Here is a 25,064-nt window from a genome sequence, read left to right as displayed (position 1 = left end):
GCCGGGCCCTCCTGCCGCCCCCCAGCCTCCCCGCCCCTGTCCTAGCTAGCCTGCGCCTTCCTGGGCGCCTGACGCACCCCTCTGCCCCAACCACGTTTTCTCAAGAGTGTCGTCTGTCGCGGCTTTCCAAGGAGACCCTCAGCTTCCGCCGGCCGCCTCCAGAGCCTCGGGCATGGGCCCCAGGCCGCGGTCTCGCCTCGCCCCAGAGCCCGGAGGAGGGGAGCTGGCTCCCCGGGGAAGAAGTGGAGGATGCGCATCTGGCCTCCTGCGCTGCGCCTCCAACCCTCTGCTTGGCCACGCGCGAACCGCGCTCTCCCATTTCCTTTCGGTCCCGTCTCGGGGGCTTCGTCCTCTCGCCGTGGCCGTGGCCAGGCGTCCCGGAGCGGCACCCAGGATCCCGCCCCACCGCCCGCTCCCACCCTCGTCTGCGCCCACCCGCCCTGGGCAGCTGCTCCCAAGGGAGCCCCTCGCTCGCTCGCTCTCCTTCCCTCCTTCCCTCTCTCCCTGTGTTCCTCCTTCCCTCTCTCTCTCCTTCCCTCCCTCCCTCTCTCCCCCTTCTTTCTCCCCTCGCCCTTTCTTCCCCCCCTTTCTCCCCCTCTTCCGTTTCTCTCCCCCTCCCCTCCCTCTCTCTCCTCTCTTACTCCCCATCCCCCTCCCTCTCTCCCCCCTTTCTCCCCCTCTCCCCCTTTCTCTTTCTCCCCTCCCTCTGTCTCCCCTCTCTTTCTCCCCCTCCCCTCCCTCTCTTTCCTTTCTCTCCCTTTCTCCCCCTCCCCCTCTTTCCTCCCTATTTCTCCCCCTCCCCCCTTCCCCTCCCTCTTTCTCCCCCTTCCTCCCTCCCCCGTCTTTCTCCCCCTTCCCCTCCCTCTCTCCCCATCTCTCTCTTTCTCCCCTCCCTCTCTTTCTGCTTTTTCTTTCTCCACCTCCCTCTCTCTCCCCTCTCTCTTTCTCCCCCTTCCCCTCCCTCTCTCCTCCCTCTCTTTCTCCCCCTCCCGGCTTCCCTCCCTCTCTCCTTTTCCTCCTCCCCCTTCTGTCCCCCTCCCCCCTCTCTCTTTCTCCCCTCCCTCTCTCCCCCTCTCTGTCTTTCTCACCCTCCCCCTCCCCCTTTCCCCCCTCTCTTTCTCCCCCTCCCCCTCCTCCTCTCCTCCTTTCTCCCCCTCCCCCCTCTCTCTTCTCTCCCCCTCCCCCTTTCCTCTCTATCCCTTCTCTTTTTCCCCCTCCCCCCTTCCTCTCTCCTCCTCTCTTTCTGCCCCTCCCCCACCCTTTCTCCCCCATCCCCCTCTCTCTCTCCCCCTTTTTCTCTCTTTGTCCCCTCCCTCTCTCCCCCTCTCCTTTCTCTCCCTCCTCCTCCCTCTCTCCCCTCCTCTCTCTTTCTCTCCTTCCCCCCCTTTCTTCCCCTCTCTCTCCCCCTCCCCCCCCTTTCCCCCCTCTCTCTCCTTCTTCCCCTCTTTGAGCCCAAGTTCTTGGTGGCATCTGCTTTGGGCAGCTCTGCAGCTCCTTCCTCAGGGAAGTCACCTCACCTTCCCAGGGACAGGCAGTGTCTCATGCAGACAGACCCTGCCCTCCTGAGCTGATGTCCCATGGGAGCATCAGGTCACAGTGTTGTGGGGCAGGCAGCGGGTGGGTGGTCTGGGCAGGGCCGGCAGAGTGGCTCCTCTCTCTGGCCTTGGCCCTGACAAGAGAGAGGAGTGGGGCATGGTGGCCAAAGGGCCAAGGGCCCCTTCAAGACTGTGCCCGAGGGCTGACTTCTTATTGTCTCAGGGGCAGAAGCCTATCCTCAGTGTGTCCCCATGGCAGTCAGGACCCATGGGCTTGCCTCTGAGCTCCCCAGGCTGGGCCACCTTCCATGCGGCTGACCTTCCAGCTGGGGTCAGAAGCCACGGGGGAGCCCTGTCATTGGCCTCCACCCAAGGTCCTCGCTGTGAGTGCTGGGCTGGCACTATAGTGAAATGAAAAGGAGATGGAGAGGGTTACCTACTGGAACACGCACATATGTGACTGAACATCTAAAGCCGGGGCAGCTCCTAGGAGCAGCTCCCCCAGACTGTGGAATCAATGCCAGGGGCGCCCAGAGAAGGCGGAGTAGAAACTGTCTAACTGGGGGATCTGCGGAGGAGCTGGTTATGGAGGGGCTTTTAGGGAAGAAAGACCCAGGCTTTCATGATAAAAGATTGACAGATGTCAAGCTCAGAGCCCAAGAAAGTACCTTTTGCGAAAAAAGCCACAGACCGAGGGAGAGAAGGGAAGGGAACCCAGGCCCCTGCCTCCCAGGTCAGAGTCTGCCTGCTGTTCCGGCAGTATGTCACATCAGACAGCTCTTTGCAGGCATTCCTAAGCACCTTAGTAGAAAGTAAAGCAGCTCTTATTGCTTACGAAAATTTCATTCAAGGATGAGAACAAATTAATGTTTGGGGCTGCAGTTGGTGTGTCTACTCTCCTTGACCCTAAACTGGATGGGTTTGTGTCTCCAGGATGGAGTCTATATTAGTTCATTTTCACTATAAAAAACTACTTGAGATTGGGTAATTTATAAACAGAAGATGTGTAATTGACTAACAGTTTCACATAGCTGGGGAGGCCTCAGGAAACTTACCATCATGGCAGAAGGCAAAGGGGAAGCAAGGCACTTCTTACACAGTGGCAGGAGAGAGAGAGAGAGAGAGAGAAAGGGAGGGGGGAGCTGCCAAACACTTTTAAGCCATCAGATCTCGTGAGAACTCACTATCACAAGATCAACATGGGGGAAACTCTCCCCACGATCCAGTCACCTCCCACCAGGTCCCTCCCTCGGCTCATGAGGATTACCATTTGAGATGAGATTTGGGTGGGGACACAGAAGCAAACTGTCTCGGAGCGGGACAGCCTTTTTAAAGCGCACATAGGCAGCAGACACAGACTCCCTTTCTTTGGGCAGACAAGAAGGGTGGGCAATAAGCACATTGTATAAATCATCTTGACGGTCGACACAGCAGCTGTTTGCTGTCACTGCTGGACAGTGGTGGCAGCAAATAGCTGTGGGCCAGGTCACTGCTTGCTACCCAGAGAGCCCTTCAGCTGGGGGGACCAGAGGACAGCTGAGCTCCACAGACCCCCTTGGTGAGCTCCTTTGGCCTGTGTGGATGACAGGGACCCCTGGTTCCTCTGCTTCGTGCATCCTCAGACTCTCTCCGCCTCTACTGAGTAGTTCAGATGGCAGCGTTGCAGGTTGGCCACAGGGGTGTTGACCAACCCTGGAGCTATAGTGCAGCCTGGGAATGGGCACACACACCGGGAGCCTGGGACAATAGCAGCAGAACCGCTCCAGCAGAGCCTTTTCCTGGGGCTCAAGGGAAAGCACTCAGACACATGTTCAAGGCTGAATGGTGAGCCAGCAGGGAACATCTAGCATTTTGTGAGATACTCAGCTGTATTCATCTCCTTGCACCACTGTACAAGTTACACATGCAGCAGCTCCAAAGAGCATAAACTTACTATGTTACAATTCTGGCATGCAGGTCTGAAATGAGGCCAAAATGAAGGTGTCAGCAGGGTGGTGATGGCTCTGGAGGTTCTAGAGGAGAATCTATTTCCAGCCTTTCCCACCTTCTAGAGGCCGCCTGCCTGCCTTGGCTCGTGGCCACTTCCCTGCATCTTCCAACCCAGCCATGTAGCATCTTCACATCTCTCTCTGACCCCTACTTTTGTCATCCCATTGCCTTCTCTTGTCTCCCTCCTGCCTCCCTCTTGTAATGACCTATGTGATTCCCTTGGGCCCACCAGGATGATCCAGGATCATCTTCCCATTTCAAGATTTTTAACTGAATCCCATCTGCAGAGTCCCTGTTGCCAAGCAAGGTCCCATATTCACTGGTTCCAGGAATTGGGATGTGGACATCTTTAGGGGTCATTATTTAGTCTGCCACATCAACTTATGTGGTAAATATTTAGCAATCAAAAGTTTGAAGGAAGATACGAGAAATTAGGTGTATCTTTGAATCTCTCAGTCTAGCATTGCTGAAGGTGGGACACAAGCCCCATACTCCAGCCACTCTAAGGAATGATGTCTTCCATGGAGTGAAGGGGAATGCCCCAGAGTAAGACTCGTGTATATGCTTTTCTATATTTTAATAGTGCTAAAAAATACAACCATTGTACATATTCATTTGTTTTTGTTTTTGTTTTGGAAGCAAATTTCCGTCAGGAAAAACAGCCTTGTTGCTGTCCCGTCTACAGTATCTGCTAAAATAAAAGTACCAGTCTCTCAGCCCATAGTGAAGAAAGACAAACGGCAAAATTCTTCAAGGTTTAGCGCAAGCAATAATAGAGAACTTCAAAAACTACCATCCTTAAAAGGTAATTTTTATTTGTCTTTTAAAAGTTAAATTGTGGCTATTGGAGTGAAGGAGCGATGTTTTGATAGTGTGCTAACCTATTCCTTTGCTGTGTTTGTATTTTGCAGGGTCGTCTTTTCTTTATTGAGGTGTTTTTTGTTTTGTTTTTTTTTTTAGGTTGAATGTCATTAACTTGTTTACTCAATTAACATTTTAAGTTCCAGAGCTATTTAAGATAAAAGTTTAACAACATAGTATAGACATAATACACTAAGAAAACAGGAAAAGCTGAACATCTTTTTATTTATGGTATTAAGCTAGCCAGTTTTTCTTTTAAATTACTTCTCATTTGTATGTCTTAGAACTGTAGCAATTCTGAAAGGAATTACTCCAAGTAGAATAATTGTCAAAATTATCGTTGAAGTTCTCTACATTTCTAAAGTAAGGACTATAGTACATTATGGACTTGCTTTGTTATGAGTCATTAGGGATTACCTCAAGCATTCCTTATATGAAATTAGGAAAAAGTGCTCTTTACTTTGAATTTCTCCCCAAATGACACAGCCATCCCTTTCAATCTCAGGTTGTTTAATCGCTAAAAGTCTTCCTTTAGATTTTGAGATTGAGGTGCTTAAACCCTTATCAAGGAAAACAGAGTAAGGACCCTAAAGTCAAATGTGAACTTCTTAAAGCCTTTATAATTACTAAAATATAAGACAGATATACTAAATAAAATATCATTTTTCATACCTTAAATTTATAATAATGGATCTTTTATAATTAATTTCCACTGAATATTAATTCAGCAACCAGTCCAGTGACTCTCGCTTATAATCCCATTACTTTGGGAGACTGAGGCAGAAGGACCACTTGAGCCCAGGAGTTCGAGACCAGCCTAGGCAACATAGGGAGACTGTCTCTACAAAAAAATAAAATGTGCTGGGCATGGTGGCACACACCTGTGGCCCCGGCTACTCGGGAGGCTGAAGTGGGAGGATTGCTTGAGCCTGGGAGACCAAGGCTACAGTGAGCCATGATCGTGCCACTGCACTCCAACCTGGATGACAGAGTGAGATCCTGTCTTGGGAAAAAAAAAGTAAATATGAACTCAGTGAGAGCAGCAGTCTGTCATGTTTATAGCTGTATTCCCAGGCCTTCCACACTGTGAAGCAGATATCAGATTTGCCAGGTGGAAGGAGGGAGGGAGGGAGGGAGGGAGGCTGGGTAGATGGTGGATTTATGGGTGAGTGGATGGGTGGGTGGATTTATGGGTTGATGAATTTTCTTGTACCCCACTTGCTAGAAATTCAGGTTCTCGGCCGGGCACAGTGGCTCATGCCTGTAATCCCAGCACTTTGGGAGGCCGAAGAGGGCAGATCACCAGGTCAGGAGATCTAGACCATCCTGACTAACAAGGTGAAACCCCATCTCTACTAAAAATACAAAAACAAAATTAGCTGCAGGTGGTGGCGGGCGCCTGTAGTCCAGCTACTTGGGAGGCTGAGGCGGGAGAATGGCGTGAACCCGGGAGGCGGAGCTTGCAGTGAGCCGAGATCTGGCCACTGCACTCCAGCCTGGGTGACAGCGAGACTCCGTCTCAAACAAACAAAAAAAAGAAATCCAGGTTCTCGCTTGCATTTTCTAGAGCTTGTACTGTATTTGGCTTATAATTGGTTTACCTTTGTGGTAGATAATATGCATGCTAAGTCATTTTTGATTAGTCTTCCTCTTCCCAAATAGAATATACGTTTCTCATGCTGTTCATTCATTCAGCAAATATGTGTTGAGCGCCTGTGTAAGCTATTCTAGGTACTAGGGTTACAGAATTAAACAAAACCAAGCCCCTATTCTCCTGGAGTGAGCAACCCGCTGGTGAGATAGCAAGGAAAGGGATAGGTACCGACTCCTCCTTCCAGTACCCTCCGGAGGCCGAGAGTCAGAGGGAGGGAAAAGGCTTTGTGTAGCCATCATTGGGCCTTCGTATCCCAAGCCCTGTCCCTAATGCCCATCACAGCTGGGGCTTGGATCTGCCATGATACAGAAGGTTGGCCATGTGCCCACCTTTCCATGCATGCCCTACCTCAGCCAGTGCATGCTGGGTGTGTACTGCTGCTGAGTTTGGTCAAATGCCGTATGATTTTTCTCCTTAAGATGTTAAGATTATAATTGCTGTGTTGATAGATTTTTCCGGTTTTGAACCAGCTTTGCATTTGTCAGTTTTGTCGTCATATATTATTCCACGCGTGGGGCACAGCCCATGCAAGTACCGGTGTATGCCGGCCTCCAGCGTACTTCCTTTACCTCTTCTGAGGAGTCTCTGCACAAGCCTCTTTCCACATCTGTTCTACATCTGTTCTACATCTGTTTTCTATTCTCAATCTCCATTTCCTTCATTTTTTATTATACCTAGTAAGAATGGCATGCAATGTACTTCCACTGACACTTACATTTTCACTGTTCCCGAAAAGAGTAAATTCTCCATAGTAAATCCACATATCCAGGAGGATTTCACATGGATCAAGCCAGTTCCCCTCACTGGTCTTGTTTGATAATTATTTCTTGGCTGTTCTAAAACATTAATGTTTCTGTATATATACTAAAATAATTTCATCTAGTTCAGAAAAACAATAATTGATTGGAATTAAAGTTACATATTAATTTGGTGAAAATTGATATCTTTTTTCCAGCTAGGAGGATGGTATATATCCCCCATTTTTCTGGGTCTTGTTTTCTGACTTATAAAATTTTATGGTTTTCTTGTAAATCTCTAACTTTCCAGTAAATTTATTTCTAAATACTCTATAGCTTTTGCTTGTCACTCTTGTGACTGGGTTATATTTTTTCCCATTTCCACTTCTGATTGGTTTTTGCTAATCTCATCTAGAGCTATTGGTTTTTAAATATTTTGCCATCACCTTACCACATTTTCGTATTAGTCTTAATGTTTCCACTACAGTCTGCATATATAGTCCTGTTGTTTGCAATGGATTCTTTTATCTCTCTTCCACTATTTGTGCCAACATACACCAGTTATTTTAATTTTATTCTGCCACTAAGAAGGACCAACAAAACCTAGAGCAGAGGTGATAACAGGCATTCCTGTTTTCTCCCGTTTCAGTAAATGGCTTCGGCATTTCCTAGTTTGATGGGAAAGTGGCTCTTGGTTTCTGGTAAGCAGGCTTTGCAAGGCTGTTGGTGCTCCAGAGTCCACGCTCACAGGACTCTTCCTGGACCCATGCAGGCTGGTTGGCGCCATGCCAGTGCATGCTAGGTGGGTACCGCTGCTGAATTTGGTCAAATGCCATATGATTTTTCTCTTTAAGATGTTACTATTATAATTGCTGTGTTGACAGCTTTTTCTGGTTTTGAAGTATCTTTGCATTTTGTCAATTTTGTCACTGTGTTTTCATAGTGTTTGGAACTAATTTTCTTTAGAGTATTTGCTTCCATATTTACTACATGGAGCTGGTCTATGGTTTACTTCTTTTTCATAAACCTGTATTTTGCCCCATCTAAGATTCGTTGTCACCAGCACTTCGTGATGGTTCCTGGGGTGGCCTGCAGAAGCTTTTCCCGCAGCTCCCTCACACTGCCACCTCATGACAGGGATGATGAGATGGACCTGGATTTCAGAAACAATACAATGTGGAATGTGTCCATGAAATAGGGTTGAAAGGCTGACTTGGAACTCAGTGGGCCTGTTGCTTTTCTCTATGAAACATCTGTAGCTTCTTTTCATAGTGGGTTCATTTAGAAAGGGGGGTCTGTTCACTAGTATATGGTCATTGTTTAATGGCCCTTTTAATCTCTTCCCCATCTGTGGTGGTTATGTCTCCTTGTAAGTTCATTTTTCTTTTGACTGTTCTGTTTGTGTTCAATATTATTCATCTGCACTTTTATCTTTAATTATCCTGTGTCTTTTATTTTAACCTTTTCGTCATTTATTAAGTTGAGTAGAGGGTTCACTTATTTTTAGTTTGCTTTTTAAGAATAAAATAATTTTTTTTTTTTTTTTTTTTTTTGAGACGGAGTCTTGCTCTGCTGCCCAGGCTGGAGTGCAGTGGCCGGCTCTCAGCTCACTGCAAGCTCCGCCTCCCGGGTTCACGCCATTCTCCTGTCTCAGCCTCCCGAGTAGCTGGGACTACAGGCGCCCGCCTCGTCGCCCAGCTAGTTTTTTGTATTTTTTAGTAGAGACGGGGTTTCACCGTATTAGCCAGGATGGTCTCGATCTCCTGACCTCGTGATCCGCCCGTCTCGGCCTCCCAAAGTGCTGGGATTACAGGCTTGAGCCACCGCGCCCGGCCAAGAATAAAATGATTTAAAGCCATGTATTCACTCTGAGTGTAACTTTCAGCCCTATCCCTAGATTTTCTTTTTTTCCCTAACTTTTCAAGTCATAGGCTTTTCTTTTTTAGAGTTAATTGAGGCATAATTTACATATCCTAAAATTTACCCATTGTAACTGGAAAATTTAGTTATTTTAGCAAATACGTAGAGTTGTGCAACCATCACCACAGTTCTATTTTAGAATGTTTCCATCTTCCTCCAAAAGTTACCTCGTGCCCATTCACCATTAATTTCCACGCCCAACCCCAGATGCAGGCACCCACTGATCTGCTTTCTGTCTCTAGACTTACTTTCTTCCAGACACTTCATATAAGCGAAATCATACCATAGGTAGTCTTTTACATCTGCTGTAATGTTTTTGAGGTTCATCTGTGTTGAGTAGTTAGTTTCTTTTTAATGCTGCGTCATATTCAGTCAGATGAATATACCACGTTGTGTTTATCCATTCACCAGTTAATGGACATTTGGGCTGTTTCTTAGCTGCTATGAGTAACTGCTGCTGTGAACATTTGCATAGAGGCCTGTGTGAGCATCTATTGCATTTCTCTTGAGTAGATACCTAGGAGTGGAATTCCTGGCTTGTATGGCAAGTTTATGTTTAGCTTTTTAAGGAACTGCTGGCCGGGCACCGTGGCTCACGCCTGTAATCCCAGCACTTTGGGAGGCTGAGGCAGGCAGATCACAAGGTCAGGAGATCAAGGCCATCCTGGCTAACACGGTGAAACCCCATCTCTACTAAAAATACAAAAAAATTAGCCAAGTGTGGCGGCGGGCGCGTGTAGCCCCAGCTACTCAGGAGGCTGAGGCAGGAGAATCGCTTGAACCTGGGAGGTAGAAGTTGCAGTGAGCTGACATCACACCTTGCAGTGAGCTGAGATCACACCACTGCACTCCAGCCTGGGCGACAGAGCAAGACTGTCTCAAAAGAAAAAGAAAAAGAAAAAGAAACTGCCAAAATGTATTCCAAAGTGGTTGCACTATTTTACATTTCCACCAGCAATGTATGAGGATGTGTCCACATTCTTGCCAGTATTATTATTGTCTTTTTGATTATAGCCTAATTCTTGTGGGTGTGTAATGGTGTCTCACTGTGGTTTCAATTTGCATTTCCCCAGTGACTGGAAATATTAAGCATCTTTTCATATGCCTGTTAGCCATTTGTCTGCCTTCTTTGATGAGATGTCTACTTGTATGTATCTTTTGTCTATTTTTAAGTTGGTTGTCGGCCGGGCGCAGTGGCTCAAGCCTGTAATCCCAGCACTTTAGGAGGCCGAGACGGGCGGATCACGAGGTCAGGAGATCGAGACCATCCTGGCTAACACGGTGAAACCCCGTCTCTACTAAAAAATACAAAAAAAAAAAACGAGCCGGGCGAGGTGGCGGGCGCCTGTGGTCCCAGCTACTCCGGAGGCTGAGGCAGGAGAATGGCGTATACCCGGGAGGCGGAGCTTGCAGTGAGCTGAGATCCGGCCACTGCACTCCAGGCTGGGTGACAGAGCGAGACTCCGTCTCAAAGAAAAAAAAAAGTTGGTTGTCTTCTTGTTGTTGAATTGTAACAGTATGTTATCCCAGCTATGAGTCCTTTATTTTATCAGAAAATAAAATACAATAAAAATAAATTATTACAGAAGTGAGCTACAAAATACACCCACAATGTTTTTATTATTATCGTCAGTAGACATAAGATTGCCCTGTTAAGTTGATATGAGAGTTTTGAAACGCATACTTCTCAGTTTTTGTTATTCATTGTAAATCTTCAGATGTGTCTATATGTGTTAAACCCTTCTTTTGAGCTTTTAATTTCAGGTTTTTTGGTTTTTTTTTTCATTGGTGAAAGTTCTGTTTGGTTCTTTTTTCAGTCTGCAGTGTCATTTTAAAATATTTTCCTATTCTCTTGAACACACCATCAAAACTTGTCATAAGAATAGTAAACACAGCTGTTTTATAGCCTGTGTCAGGTCATACTAGTATCTGATGTGTTTGTCACATTTTGTTCATGATGTCTTATTTCCTTGTGTACCTGATTTTTTTTTTTTATTGTATATTGGTCATTATATTCAGATATTGAAATAAATTGAAACCTAGAATCAAAGTGTCTTGTTCAATAGGGATTTGTTTTTGCTCTGCCAGACACCTGGAGGCACTGCCAATCTGGGAGTGCCTAAAACCACAACATTGGTTTGTTAAATTAGCTGATCCAGTTGTGCTGCAATATATCCCACTTACCTCCCCCCTGTGGTTCCTGAAAATGGAAATCTTTTTTTGGCTGAAGTACATCAAAGGCAATGCTTTATAACTTAGGAGATAGTGTCATTATTGTGAGGGATGCATAGCCTCTGGTTGCCTATCATCAGAAGTGATGCTAAATTTTCAGTTTTACTAGTGAATTCAGTTGATGATAGATTGATATCTCTATTGAACAGTTACGTGTTTCCCTTTACAACTCAAAAAGTCTAGTAATAATCTGCAGTGTATATTTTGGCGTCCTGCCAATGTGTATTCCCTGTCAACCATATGCTAATGTCTTGAACAACAGTTGATAATCCTTTCCTGAGTCAGTAGTTTCACTAGAGAATTCAACATTTATTCTAACATTCTTCTGAAAGCAGTGATTTTTCTTACCAACCAGAGATACTTGGTTATCTTGAAGTGGAACTCCTACTGAAAAAGGAGGATAAGCTTAATTCTTTGTCTCTTATTACCAGTTTCCTCTAATGGTGACAGCTGAAGCTTTTTTCTAGCTTTCTCTTTGTTTTAATATCATTGTGGACTAATGTATTATTGTTGATTTCAGTGTGTTTTTGTGTGCTAAAATCATTAGTCTTTCTGGTGTTCAGATGGCATAATTTCAATCACTGAGTGCCACAGTGCTACTGTGGTTTTTTTTACATAGCCTCGTTTATTTTTGATTCCTTGATTTCTGACACAGTGAGATATCCCTTGGGCTCATTTAGTAGCTTCTCTTCCCCAGACTTAAAATCAGCCATTTCTCTTTTTCTTTTTTCTTTTTGTCTTTTTTTTTTTTTTTTTTTTTTGAGACAATCTCGCTGTCTCATCCAGGCTGGAGTACAATGGTGCGATCTTGGCTCACTGCAGCCTCCACCTGCCACGTTCAAGTGATTCTCCTGCCTCAGCCTCCCAAGTTGCTGGAATTACAGGTGTGTGCCACCAAGCCCAGCTAATTTTTGTATTTTTCATAAATACGGGGTTTCACCATGTTGGCCAGGCCGGTCTCAAACTCCTGACCTCAAGTGATTCACCCACCTCAGCCTCCCAAAGTGCTGAGACTACAGGCATGAGCCACCATGCGTGGCCAAATCAGACATTTTTCAAAGAGCCCAGGTTCCTCTCAGTGGTAAATATATTAGCAACCAAAATCTGGGTCAGAGGGATGTTTATTGCTACTGGTCTGACCTTACTTTTAAATGCTTTCAGTGGAGGGAGCTAGAATATAAATTTTCTGAATTGTACATTCATATTGATATTTTAAATTTAATTTTAACATTATAGTGTTTTTGAAGCAGGTTATTTCCCTGAGCACTTCACGGGCGGAAACTGGAGTGCATGGGTGTGGGAACTAGCTGCCCTGTTCAGCACCAGCAGGGGCGAACTCCACTTACTCGCTGCTCCACCCCTTATGGGAGGGGGAGGGCAGGTGAGCTGGTGCAGGAGCCAGGGCGAGCACTTTTGGGCACCAGCAGGAGCAAACCCCATACCAGCCGCATGGCAGCGTCTTTGGTCCCTGTGATCCCTGAAGCCCCAGAGAAAGTGTTGCAATACTCTTTTAGCTCTGCCATCCGTGGATAACTTAAGTGTTAACAGCTCAGTGGAGGGTCAGTGTGACAACCTTTTACACCCGCACTCATGGAACCCGAGTTGTTGTCCAGCATCTAGGAGGAATGAAGTTGCACGAACGAATTGAAGATGGTAAATGAAGGAGATTTTATTGCCAGCGAAAGTAGCTCTCAGTGGGAAGGGAAGCTAGAAAGGAGACAGAGTGGGAAGGTAATCTTCCCCTGAAGTCTAGCTGTCTCCATCCAGATTCATCTCTGAAGTTACATCATCAAGCTGTCCCTCTGAAGTCGAGCCACTTCTTTCCAACATCCAACTGTAGTCTGCAATGTCCAGTTGCTTCTCTTCTCTCTGCCAGCTGAGCCTGGGGTTTTTATGGGCATGGGATGGTGGTACGGGGCAAGCCATTGGTGGTTTTGGAAAAGGCAACATTCGAGTGAGAAAACAGGGATGCATGTTCTCACTTTGGGCCAAGGTTCCAGGCTTTTCAGCTTGAGGCTGGGGCCCTCACCGAGGACCTGCCTCTTCTGCCCCAGAACTTCCCTGCCTCCTGTTCTTATCGTTTTCACTCATTTCTTGGCTTTTCATAGTTTTATCTCTGTCTTACACTGAAAATGTTGATTTCTAGCATCATTAATATAATTATGGGTATATTCTCTTAAACAGTTCCCCAAAACAATATTGATATTACTGCAAACAGTTGGAACTTTGAATTGACCCATAGTCGTTGCAGAAAGAAATGGCTGTTGACTTTATTTATTTATTTGTTTATTTATTTTAGAGACAGGGCCATGCGATGTGGCCCAAGCTGGTCTTGAACTCCTGGGCTTAAATGATCCTCCTGCCTCAGCCTCCCAAGTACCTGGGATTACAGGCATGCACCACCATGCCTGGCGACTGTTGGCATTTTTGTTGAGATCCTGTTACATTTTGCAACTATCTGAGGCAGGGCTGGCCTCTTGTGATGTTTGCCTCCTCTAAGAGTTTGCTGTGACTATTTTCCAAGGCCACTTTCATGTCCTTTATGGCTGTTTTTAAGTTTCCCTTGTAGGTTTTGCATGTCTCCTACTAAGCTAAAGCCTAGATAATCAATTATCATCGCTGTTGTAAATGAGGTATTTTCTTCCATTGTGTCTTCTAGTTATTAGTTGTTTATATGAAGGCTATTGAATTTGGGGGTCTTGCTTTCATAACCTGCTTCCTTACTGAATTACCTGATTGTTTTCATCAGTTTTTCAGTTGATTCTTTTGAATATTCAGGTATTAGAGCATCTGCAGATAATTTCACCTCTGTTTATAATTGTAAACTCACATGTCTTTCTCTCCAGTTGAATTTACTAATAAATTCAGTAAAACAATTCCAGTAAAATGTTACATAGTGGTGGTGAGAGTGGGCATACTTGTCTTGTTTCTGACATTAGTGGGAATGAAAGGCATTATTTTTAGCAACCGTTTATTATTTCATTCTGTGGATACCCCAGTTTTTCAGCCATTATAAATGATACTGTTCTGTTAATCTTTTGTTACCATTGTTGTTCACATCTTTGAACCTTTCCTTAAACTTGATGAAGGAAGTACTGGATCAAAGAGCAGGGATTTTCAAAAACACTTAATAGATATTGTCTACACACTTTGCAGAGAGTGGCACCACATACTCTCCCCAGAGTGTGTGAGCTGCCTGTCCATCATATCTCTCCAACGCTGAGATCATGTAAAAGTAGTAGTTATTTGGTAAGTAGAAAAAGGTATTTCATTTTTTTATTTTTTTTATTTATTTTATTTTTTATTTTTTATTTTTTTTTGAGACGGAGTCTCGCTCTGTAGCCCGGGCTGGAGTGCAGTGGCCGGATCTCAGCTCACTGCAAGCTCCGCCTCCCGGGTTCACGCCATTCTCCTGCCTCAGCCTCCCCAGTAGCTGGGACTACAGGCGCCCGCCACCTCGCCCGGCTAGTTTTTTGTATTTTTTAGTAGAGACGGGGTTTCACCGTGTTAGCCAGGATGGTCTCGATCTCCTGACCTCGTGATCCGCCCGCCTCGGCCTCCCAAAGTACTGGGATTACAGGCTTGAGCCACCGCGCCCGGCCTTTTTTATTTTTTTTAACAATGAGGTTGAATATAGCACTCAGACCTGTTCATTGAAATATTATTCTGAATTAATGCCTTCATTTAACATTTTTGGACCAGAAGGTAGAAGGGTTAAATGTTAAATAAAGAGACCCTTTTTTTAAAGATACTTATAGGAGGAGTAAGTTAATCAGGGACTTGTTTTTTGAGGCCATTTTTAGAAAAGACGAGACTGGGAGAAGTCAAAGTTATAGCAGAATAATGTAAGACTTATTATTGGCTAATTAGAGACCCTGGGGTAAAAGAGTTGCTGAGTATTTGGCCTTTTGTGAAAGAAGTCATTGCATTACTGTTAGAATTTACTTGAATTGTTTAAAATTGGCTTTTGAATACCAGTTAAATATTTTATATCTCTTGCCTTCCTCTTGTGCAAATACAATACTTCATCCTCATTCAAAGCAGTTTATTTTCTTTTCTTTTCTGGTTTTTTTTTTTTTTTTTTTTTTTTTTTTAAAGACACGCTGTCTCCCAGGCTGGAGTGCAATGGCATGATGTCAGCTCACTGCAGCCTGGACCTCCCAGACTTAAGCAATCCTCCCAGCTCAGCCTTCTGAGTAGCTGGGACCACAGGTGTGCACCACCATGCACAGCTAATTTTTGTATTTTTAGTAGAGACGGGGTTTCACCATGTTGCCCAGGCTGGTCTCGAACTCCTGGGCTCAAGCGATCCACCCACCTCTGCCTTCCAAAGTGCTAGGATTACAGGCGTGAGCCACTGCACCCTGCCTATTTTCTGATACAATTGAAAGCTTTACCATAAAAGTAGAGGTTTAACTGCTTACAAATGGATTATGCATATATTTACAGGAACTTTGGCTTCTGGCCTGTTAGTTGAAGAATAATAAAAATGGACTGTGCGGAAGCTGTCGAGTGCCTGCTGCTCTTCCAGTTGGCTTAGAAAGAGCCAAGCAGGGAACCTCTGCTTTCGTTAGTCTTTTCTTCTCTCACATGTTTTGATTTTTGTTTCTTCTCGTGATTACCCCTAATATCTTGATGAGAGGACACAGTCCCTGGATTGGTGAGGCAGCACACAGGCCATCTGTGCTGCTCAAAACAAGGGGAGGTGTTCACAGCAATGACCCAAGGTGGCCCTTGCCCTCAGGGAACCAGTGGGCCCAGAGTCACAGTGGTATTCTAGCTTCAGCCTCTCTAAGCCACAGAGAGGCACCACCAGGGCCACTCCCTCTTTGGAACACTGGGGAGCCCGTTGCCTGTCAGACAGCCTGAGCCCAGCCAGCCAGCCCAGCTTCTCCAGGGTACCCATTCTCCATGGCCCAGGGGCCACCCACATGACCTTGACCGTTACTCCATGGTCGGTCTCAGCTCTCTCTGGGTGGCACCCACGGGGTTTGGTTTCCAGGTGCCAGCTGTAATCTTAGCTCATTACCACACACAGAGACCACTCCTTGGACATTCCCATCTTCTGTCTGGTCCAGAACCCTGCTGCCTCTGCTCCTCAAGTGTTTCCTGAACTGTCCTGGCTCAAACTGTCCTTATCTAAAAAAAAAACAAACTAAAAACCTGAGGTAAAATACACATGTTAAAACATATTATTTATTATTTTAACCATTCATAGGTGTACAACTTGGTGGTATTAAATACATTCAAAATGCTGTACATCACCACCACTATCCATACCCAAAACCTTTTCATCATCCCAACAAAAACTCCATTAAACAGTAAGTTGCTGCCTCCCCATTCTGCTTTCTGTCTCTATGATTTTGCCCAGGGTAGCAGCCTCTTATAAGCGGAATCGTACAGTATCTGTCCTTCTGTACCTGGCTTATTTCCCTAAACATAGTATCTTCCAGGTCCCCCCACGTTGTAGCATGTGCCAGACCCTCGCTCCCGTTGAAGGCTGATGCCATTCCACTGTGTGGTTGGACCCATTCCTCATATCCCCTCATCAGTGGATGGATGCGTGGGTGCAGAGCACACCACACACATTCACTCAGTATACGTGTTAATAGTTGTGCGCTGGTCTGCCTGTGTCGTCCATTTGGGCATCTGCCAAGGACCCAGGAAACACAGTGTGTCCCCCGAAGGAATGAAAAGCCCTCCTAACCCTTCTGCCCTCTTTCTCTGCCCCCTCCATTTTCACAGAGGGTGGCCAAAACCTCAACCAGGCCCACCACTCCCTTCACCTCCCTCCGCCTCAGATTTCCTCTTGGAAAATGAGGCTTGTGACTCACTTGACCTACTGTGTAGGCTCCTAAGGGTGTCAGCAAATTAAAAAAAAAAAAAACAATTAGCATGAAAGCACTCCGATGTATGCATACTTTTACTTGGCGTTGGTTCCCTACATTCTTAGAACAAGGAGGGAGTGTGAGTACTTGCTTTGGATTGAAAGGTTTTCCAGACTAGCTGTAGGAAGTATGAAAGTAACCAAGGTCTCACACACAGCCCCAGCACTCTGGGTAGATTTCACTTCATCTACTCCACTCACCTACGCTGAGCTTCCCTGTGGACAAGCTCGTCCGTCCTCTTTAATCACTCCCAGGCCTCGCTCACACAGCAACAAGTGCCTGTGCCTGTGTCCTTGCTGTTGGCAAGCAGAAGTTCCCTGGCAGCCTTTGAACATAGCTGAATGTTAGGTATCTTTGATCTGTCTAAGGAAAAAGTCTATTTTAAACTGTGAAGTGAAGCCAATTTTTTTAGGTCAGATTCTTACCCAACAAAGCATACATCATCCATGCTCATATAGTTTCCAGTTTAAAAAAAAAAAATAGTGCTGGCCAGCGCACTGTCAGTGCACTGTGCTCATGATGCCACAGTTCTCTAGGTTCAGAACACCAGCCTTCTGTTAATTATGATAAAACATCTTCACTAAAATAGAAGCATATTTAATTTGCCTACAAAATTGCTTGGAGAGACTTAAAAACTAAAACCTTCAGCTGAATGATGTAGAAAGGAAAATTTGAAAGTTTTATTCAGAAATACTACCTAGAAATAAAATCAGTGGCATGTATTTACAGGCAGTTTGTTTCTACGTAAAGAATAAAACAGTGACAGAGGGATCAAAGAATAAAGAATAATTCCTTTTCAAGCCAGGCACAGTGGCGTGCGCCTGATTTCTCAGCTACTGACTAGGCTGAGGAGTGGGGGAATCATGAGTTCAAGCCCAACCTGGGCAAAATAGGGAGACCTTGTGTCCAAAAAAAAAAAAAAAAAAATGAAATAAAGAATTATTTCTTCATTATTGTCTAGTACATAGATTATTGTAGTTACGGCATTTGATGGGAGACCATATTGAGCATTGTGGGCTTGTTGGCCCATTGAGCTGTGGAAGGCATGCTAGGTGGGCTGGGCCCAGCAAAGCGCCCTTCCTTGGTCCTCGCTCAAGCCCTTCACAGGCAGCTGCAGCTTCAGGAAAGGTTCAGAACATTGCTGTGAGGCCAGCATAGAAGGCAGGGAGGCATGTCACAGGTGGTGAGTGGAAGGTATCCACTCCTTAGCAAGTGCATCATGGGAAGCCTGGAATGGGGTCTGTGTTCAGGGGAGAGGGAAATGCTGTTCTTGAGATGATTTGACGGCATATTTCTCTTAATTATATGCTACCTGGAAGAGGTGTAAAGGGTAGCAAGGTGGTTTTGTAAGATCAGAATTGGGTGCGACTGCTTGATTCATTCATTCATTCAGTACATTTGACGGAACATCTCCATGCCAGCCATTCTCTAGGAGCTGGACCAAGGAAGAGCTTGTGGACCGAGCCACAGACCCGGAGGGAAGAGGAAGCCTGCCTGGATGAGGGTCATCTAAGCAGAGATTGTCCTCAGGTGGCTCTGCTGCATCCCCCTGCGGCAGCTGAAGAGATCTTTCTGTTGGCCGATGGCCTGTGTTTTTCTAGTGGGACAATGCCCACTGCTTCCTGCACTTTGCTCTGATGGCCGGAGCTGCATTTAGGTGTGTCCTGCCTCAGTCCCTCCCAAGCTGTCCACCTCAACTCAGCATGGAGAGCGCACTCTGTATCTGACGCTGGCTTATCTAAACGTGAGGGGGTAGGGAGATCACATATATGCCCGTTTACAGGTGAGGAAAGGTTTAGTGAAGGCAGCCTTGCTCCCCATGCTGAGCTCCCTCTGTCTGGCCCCTCCCTGAGCAGGTGATGAAAACATGGCCCAGTGCGAGTGACATGGTTGCATTATGAGCCTCTTCTGGGTTGCATTTATTGCGAGTTTGTTTCGTCAGTGAGGGAAGTACTCTGGAGACCCAGTTGAACCCTGATAGCTTCAGTGAGCGTACAGTCTCAATGCAAAGGTGACAGGCTTACAGGAGAAGGTCCAGGCAGTTCAAAACTGATTTGAGACAGGGAGTCAACCTCCTCTAATCTATGTTGGTTCCATTTTTCATGCCTCATTTCAGCTAATTTTTGTTTGTGTTTTTTACGTGCCTGATCTCATTTATCCAGATTTCCTTGGTTCAGATTTTCTTGGTTCCCATCACAGCCCTTTCTTTGTTCCTAGTCTGTGCCTAAGAGACAGTATTCATTAAGGGATTCTCCCTGCAGTGACTTAATCTATATCTCTTTTTAAAAATTATTTTTAGGCCAGGTGTGGTGTCTCACGCCTATAATCCCAGCAATTTGGGAGACCAAGACGGGTGGATCCCTCGAGTCTAGGAGTTTGAGACCAGCCTGGACAACCTTGGCCCTACAAAAAATTTAAAAATTAGCCAGCCATGCTGGTATATACCTGTAGTCCCAGCTACTTGGGAGGCTGAGGTGGGAGGATCACTTGAACTCAGGATGTCGAGGTTTCAGTGAGCTGTGATCGTGCCACTAGGTTCCAGGGTGGTAGAGTGAGACCCTGTCTCAAAAAATATATGTATTTTTTTAAATTGTGGCCAGGCATGGTGGCTCATGCCTGTAATCCTAGAACTTTGGGAGGCCGAGACAGGGGAATCACCTGAGCTCAGGAGTTTGAGATCAGCCTGGGCAACATGGCAAAACCCTGTCTCTACTAAAAGTACAAAAAGTTAGCCAGGTGTGATGACGCGTGCCTGTGATCTCAGCTACTCAGGAGGCTGAAGCACAAGAATTACTTGAACCTGGCCGGGCGCAGTGGCTCAAGCCTATAATCCCAGCACTTTGGGAGGCCGAGACGGGTGGATCACGAGGTCAGGAGTTTGAGACCATCCTGGCTAACACGGTGAAACCCCGTCTCTACTGAAAAATACAAAAAAAAAAAGCTAGCCGGGCAAGGTGGCTGGCACCTGTAGTCCCAGCTACTCGGGAGGCTGAGGCAGGAGAATGGCGTAAACCCGGGAGGCGGAGCTTGCAGTGAGCTGAGATCCGGCCACTGCACTCCAGCCCGGGCGACAGAGCAAGACTCCGTCTCAAAAAAAAAAAAGAATTACTTGAACCTAGAAGGCAGAGGTTGCAGTGAGTCAAGATCGTGCCATTGCACTCCAGCCTGGGCAACAGAGCAAGACTCTGTCTCAAAATGAAATAAAAATTTTAAAAATATATAAAATAACATTGTTACTTTTAATTACTCTGAAAGTAATATGTGCTTGTTTTAGCAATACTGAAAAAAAAAAAAAAAACAGGGAAGTTTTAGAAATAAAAAGCATCCATATGATCCTACAGCCTCACTGCTGTGGGTATATATCCAAAAGGAAGAAAATGAGTATATCACGGGGCACCGCACTGCCATGCTTGTTGCAGCACCACTCGCAATAGCCAAGAAATGGAATCAACCTCAGTGTCAATCAGTGGATGAATGACTAAACAAAATGTAGGACATATACACAATGGAATATTATTCCGCTATAAAAAAGAATAGAAACCTGTCATTTGCAGCAACATGGATGGAACTGGAGGTGATTGTGTTACGTGAACTAAGCCAGGCACAGAGAGACAAATACCATGTGATCTTACTCATGTGGGAGGTGGGAAAAAAAAGTGGATCTCATGGAGGTAGAGAGGAGAATGGTGGTTATCAGAGGCTGGGAAGGGAAGGTAGGGAGAGAAGGTGGTTAAGGGCTACAAAAATACAGTCAGAAGGAATAAGTTCTAGAATTCAAGAGTACAGTAGTTGATTTGTAGTTAACAATAATTTATTATATATTTCAAAGTAGCTGGAAGAGAAGAACTGTAATGTTTCCAACACAAAGAAAATATACATGCTGGAGGCGATAGGTATCCCAGTTCCCCTGACCTGGTCGTTACGCATTGTTAACAGGTATCAAAATATCACATGTTCCCTCCAAATATGCACAACTATTATATATCAATTTTAAAAAAGAAAAACTCATACCCATACCAGTCAGCGATGACACTGTGGATATTTGGGGAGTGATTCTTCCTATGATCATACTATTTCTGATTATACACTGCCTCTTTCACTTATATTTTCATTTTATACATTTATAAGTATTTCTGATGGATGTGTAATATTTCACTAGGTACGTGGGACAATCCCTTTGGCATTAAAGTAGTTTCCAGTATTTTAGAACCATAAATAAAACATGCCCTCAAAAACAGTCAGATAGTAGAAATGAAGTTATCAAGGAGAGAAAAGACGTGCACACTGCAAACTATGAAATGTTGCTGAAAGAAACAAAAGAATACACCAATCAATGGAAAAACATCTCTTGTTTATAGATTGGAAGACTTAATGTTGTTAAGATGTCAATACTACCCAAAGCAATCTACAAATTCAGTGCAATCCCTGTTAAAACTTTTACAACATTCTTTTCCAGAAATAGAAAAGTCCATCCTAAGATTCATAGGGAATGTCAAAGAGATAAGCATAGCCAAAACAATCTTGAAAAAGAAGACCAAAGTTGGAGGACTCACATCCTGATTTTAAAACTTACAGCAAAGCTACAGTAATCAAGACTGTGTAGTACTGGCATAAAGATGAGCCTAGAAACAAACCCTCACATAGTGGTCAAATGAGTTTTGACAAGGTTGCCTAGACCATTCAATGGGGAAAACACAGTCTTTTCAACAAATGGTATTGGGAAAACTGGGTACTCACATGCAAAAGAACGAAGTGGGACCTGGCTGGGCGCAGTGGCTCCCGCCTGCAGTCCCAGCACTTTGGGAGGCTGAGGTGGGCGGATCACGAGGTCAGGAGGTAGAGACCATCCTGACCAACATGGTGAAACCCCGTCTGTATTAAAAATACAAAAACTAGCCGGCTGTGGTGGTGGGCGCCTGTAGTCCCAGCTACTCGGGAGGCTGAGGCAGGAGAATCGCTTGAACCCGGGAGGCGGAGATTGCAGTGAGCCGAGATCGCGCCACTGCACACCAGATTGGCGACAGAGCGAGACTCCGTCTCAAAAATAAAAATAAAGAATGAGGTGGGACCCTTACCTTCACAACACATACAAAGATTAGCTCAAAATGGATTAAACACCTAAACCTAAGAGTTAAAACTATAATGTTTGAGAAGAAAACAAAGGGAAAGATTCCATGACATTGGACTTGAATGATTTCTTGGCTATGACACCAAAAGCTCAGGCGACCAAAATAAAAATAGATAAATTGGACTACATAAAAATGTAAACCGCCTCTGCATTAAAGGGGCCAGTCAGCAGGAACAGGCAGGCCACAGAATGGGGGAGATACTCGAAAAATCATACAACTGATAAGGAGTTCATATCCAGAATATCTAAAGAACTCCTACAACTCAGCAAAACAGCTTGATTTTTTAAATGTGTGAAATACTTAAATAGACATTTCTCCAAAGAATATAACATCTGCAAATGACCAATAAGCACATGAAAAGATCCTCAACATCTCTGTCGTTAGGAAAATGAAAATCAAAATTACAGTGAGATACTTCACACCCACTAGGATGGCTACTAATTAAAAAAAAAAAAAGAGCCAAGGCAGCTCAAAAGCTCAAGAGTTTGAGACCAGCCTGGGCAACATGGTGAAACCCCATCTCTACTAAAAATACAAAAACTAGCCGGGTGTGGTAGCATGTGCCTGTGGTCCCAGCTACTCGGGAGGCTGAGGTGAGAGGATTGCTTGAGCCCAGAGGGTCAAGGCTGCAGTGAGCCAAGATCATGCCACTACGCTCCAGCCTGGGTGACAGAGCAAGACCCTCCCTGTCTCTAAAAATAAAACTAGTGCTCGCTTCAGCAGCGTATAAACTAAAATTGGAACGATACAGAGATGAGCACGGCCCCTGCGCAAGGATGACATGCAAATTCGTGAAGCAGTTGCATATTTTTAATAAGTGGTGTTGGGAAAACTGGATATTCATATGCAGAATGAAACTAGACCCCTCTCTCACTGTATACAAAAATCAAATCAAAATGGATTAAAGAAATCTAAGACCTCTGCCGGGTGCAGTGGCTCACACCTGTAATCCCAGCACTTTGGGAGGCTGAGGCGGGCGGATCACGAGGTCAGGAGATTGAGATCATCCTGGCTAACACGGTGAAACCCCGTCCCTACTAAAAATTCAAAAAATTAGCCAGGCATTGTGGCGGGCACCTGTAGTCCCAGCTACTCGGGAGGCTGAGGCAGGAGAACTGCTTGAACCTGGGAGGTGGAGGTTGCAGGTGAGCGGAGAGCACACCATTGCACTCCAGCCTGGGCGACAAGAGCAAGACTCTATCTCAAAAAAAAAAAAAAAAAAAAAATCTGAGACCTCAGACTGTGACACTGCGACAAGAAAACATTGGGGAAAATCTGCAGGACGTTGATCTAGCCAAAAATTCCTTGAGCAATACCCCACAAGCACAGGCAACCAAAGCAAACAGGGACAAATGGGATCACGTCAGGCTAAAAAAGCTTCTGTACAGCAAAGGATGCAATCAATAAAGTGAAGAGATGACCTACAGAATGGGAGAAAATATTTGCAAACTACCCATCTGACAAGGGATTAATAACTAGAATATATAAGGAGCTCAAACAACTCTATAGGAAAAGAATAATCTGATCAAAAGATGGGCAAAAGATTTGAGTAGACATTTCTCAGAAGACAGACAAATGGCAAACAGGCATATGAAAAGGTGCTCAACATCATTGATCATGAGAGAAATGCAAATGAAAACCACAATGAGATACTATCTCATACCAGTTAAAATGGCTTATCCAAAAGACAAGCAATAACAAATGCTGGAGAGGATGTGGGGAAAAGGGAACCCTCGTACACTGTTGTTAGGAATGTAAATTAGTACAACCACTATAAAGAACAGTTTGGATGTTGCTTAAACAAGTAAAATTGAGCTATCATATATTCAGCAGTCCCACTGCTGGGCACATACCCCAAAGAAAGAAAATCAGTATATCAAAGAGATATCTGGACTCCTATGTTTGTCGAAGCACTGTTGACAAGAGCTAAGGTTTGGAAGCAACCTAAGTGTCCATCAACAGATGAATGAATTAAAAAAATATGGTATATATATATATATATATATACACACAATGGAGTACTATTCAGCCATGAAAAAGAATGAGATCCAATCATTTGCAACAACGTGGATGGAACTGGAGATCTTTTTGTTAAGTGAAATAAGCCAAGTACAGAAAGACAAACATCACATGTTCTCACATATTCATGGGATCTAAACATCAAAACAATTGAACTCACGGACATAGACAGTAGAAGAACGGTTACCAGAGACTGGGGGCGGTAGGGGGGGGGGGATGGTCAACGGGTACAAAAAAAGTTAGAATAAATAAGACCCACTTGATAGCACAACAGGGTGATTATAGTCAACAATAACTTAAATTGTACATTTTAAAATAATATTAAGAATGTAATTCTTAGTAACTCAAAGGATAAATGCTTGAGGGGATGAATACCCCATTCCCATTCTCCATGATGTGCTTATTTCACATTGGATGCCTGTATCAAAACATCTCATGTGTCTCTTAAATATATACACCTACTATGTACCCACAGAAATTAAAAATAAGTTTTAAAAAGTAAGTGTTAATGTCCTCGTGGAGAAATTGGAACTGTTGCTGTGCACTGTTTTTGTTTTTTAGGGTTTGTTTGTTTGTTTGTTTGAGACAGAGTCTGGCTCTGTCACCCAGGCCAGAGTGCAGTGATATGATCTTGGCTCACTACAAGCTCTGCCTCCCGGGTTCACGCCATTCTCCTGCCTCAGCCTCCCGAGTAGCTGGGACTACAGGCATGCACCACCAGGCCCGGCTAATTTTTGTACTTTTAGTCGAGATGGGGTTTTGCCATGTTGGCCAGGCTGGTCTCGAACTCTTGACCTCAAGCGATCTGCCTGCCTCAGCCTCCCAAAGAAAGTGCTGGGATTACAGGTGTGAACCACCACGCCCGGCCCTGTGCACTGTCGGTGGGAATGTGAAATGGTGCAGCCACTGTGGAAAACAGTATGGCAGTTCTTCCAAATATTACACATATACCTTGCAACTATGTATGGCTATTATGCATCAATTAAAAATAAATAAAAAATAGAATGGGAAAAAAATAAAACTAGAACTGCCATATGATCCAGCAATTTCACTTCTTGGGTATACACCCAAAATAACTGAAAACAGAGGCATGAGCAGAC

At 44.9% G+C, this 25,064-nt stretch overlaps 1 protein-coding gene and 1 pseudogene across 8 annotated transcripts in view; both read left to right on the top strand.

Annotated features, from left to right (window-relative positions):
• The window catches only part of PPP2R5C (protein phosphatase 2 regulatory subunit B'gamma), a 174,640-nt gene that overhangs the window by 21,100 nt on the left and 128,476 nt on the right, over positions 1–25,064 (top strand). For 7 of the 8 annotated variants that reach the window (XM_033191290.1, XM_033191287.1, XM_033191291.1 and 4 more), the window contains exon 3: positions 4,164–4,329. The exons of the other annotated variant lie outside the window; for it this stretch is intronic. In XM_033191290.1, the coding sequence (XP_033047181.1) occupies positions 4,164–4,329 (166 nt within the window). The remainder of the gene's footprint in view (positions 1–4,163; positions 4,330–25,064) is intronic. 8 annotated transcript variants of the gene reach the window in all.
• LOC117071651 lies at positions 22,657–22,757 on the top strand (annotated as a pseudogene).

This window comes from Trachypithecus francoisi, unplaced genomic scaffold, assembly GCF_009764315.1.
Source record: "Trachypithecus francoisi isolate TF-2019V2 unplaced genomic scaffold, Tfra_2.0 Lachesis_group3, whole genome shotgun sequence".
Taxonomy (NCBI): Eukaryota; Metazoa; Chordata; class Mammalia; order Primates; family Cercopithecidae; genus Trachypithecus; species Trachypithecus francoisi.
The sequence above is the reverse complement of the archived record's forward strand: the minus strand, read 5'-3'. Positions and strand labels throughout refer to the sequence as shown.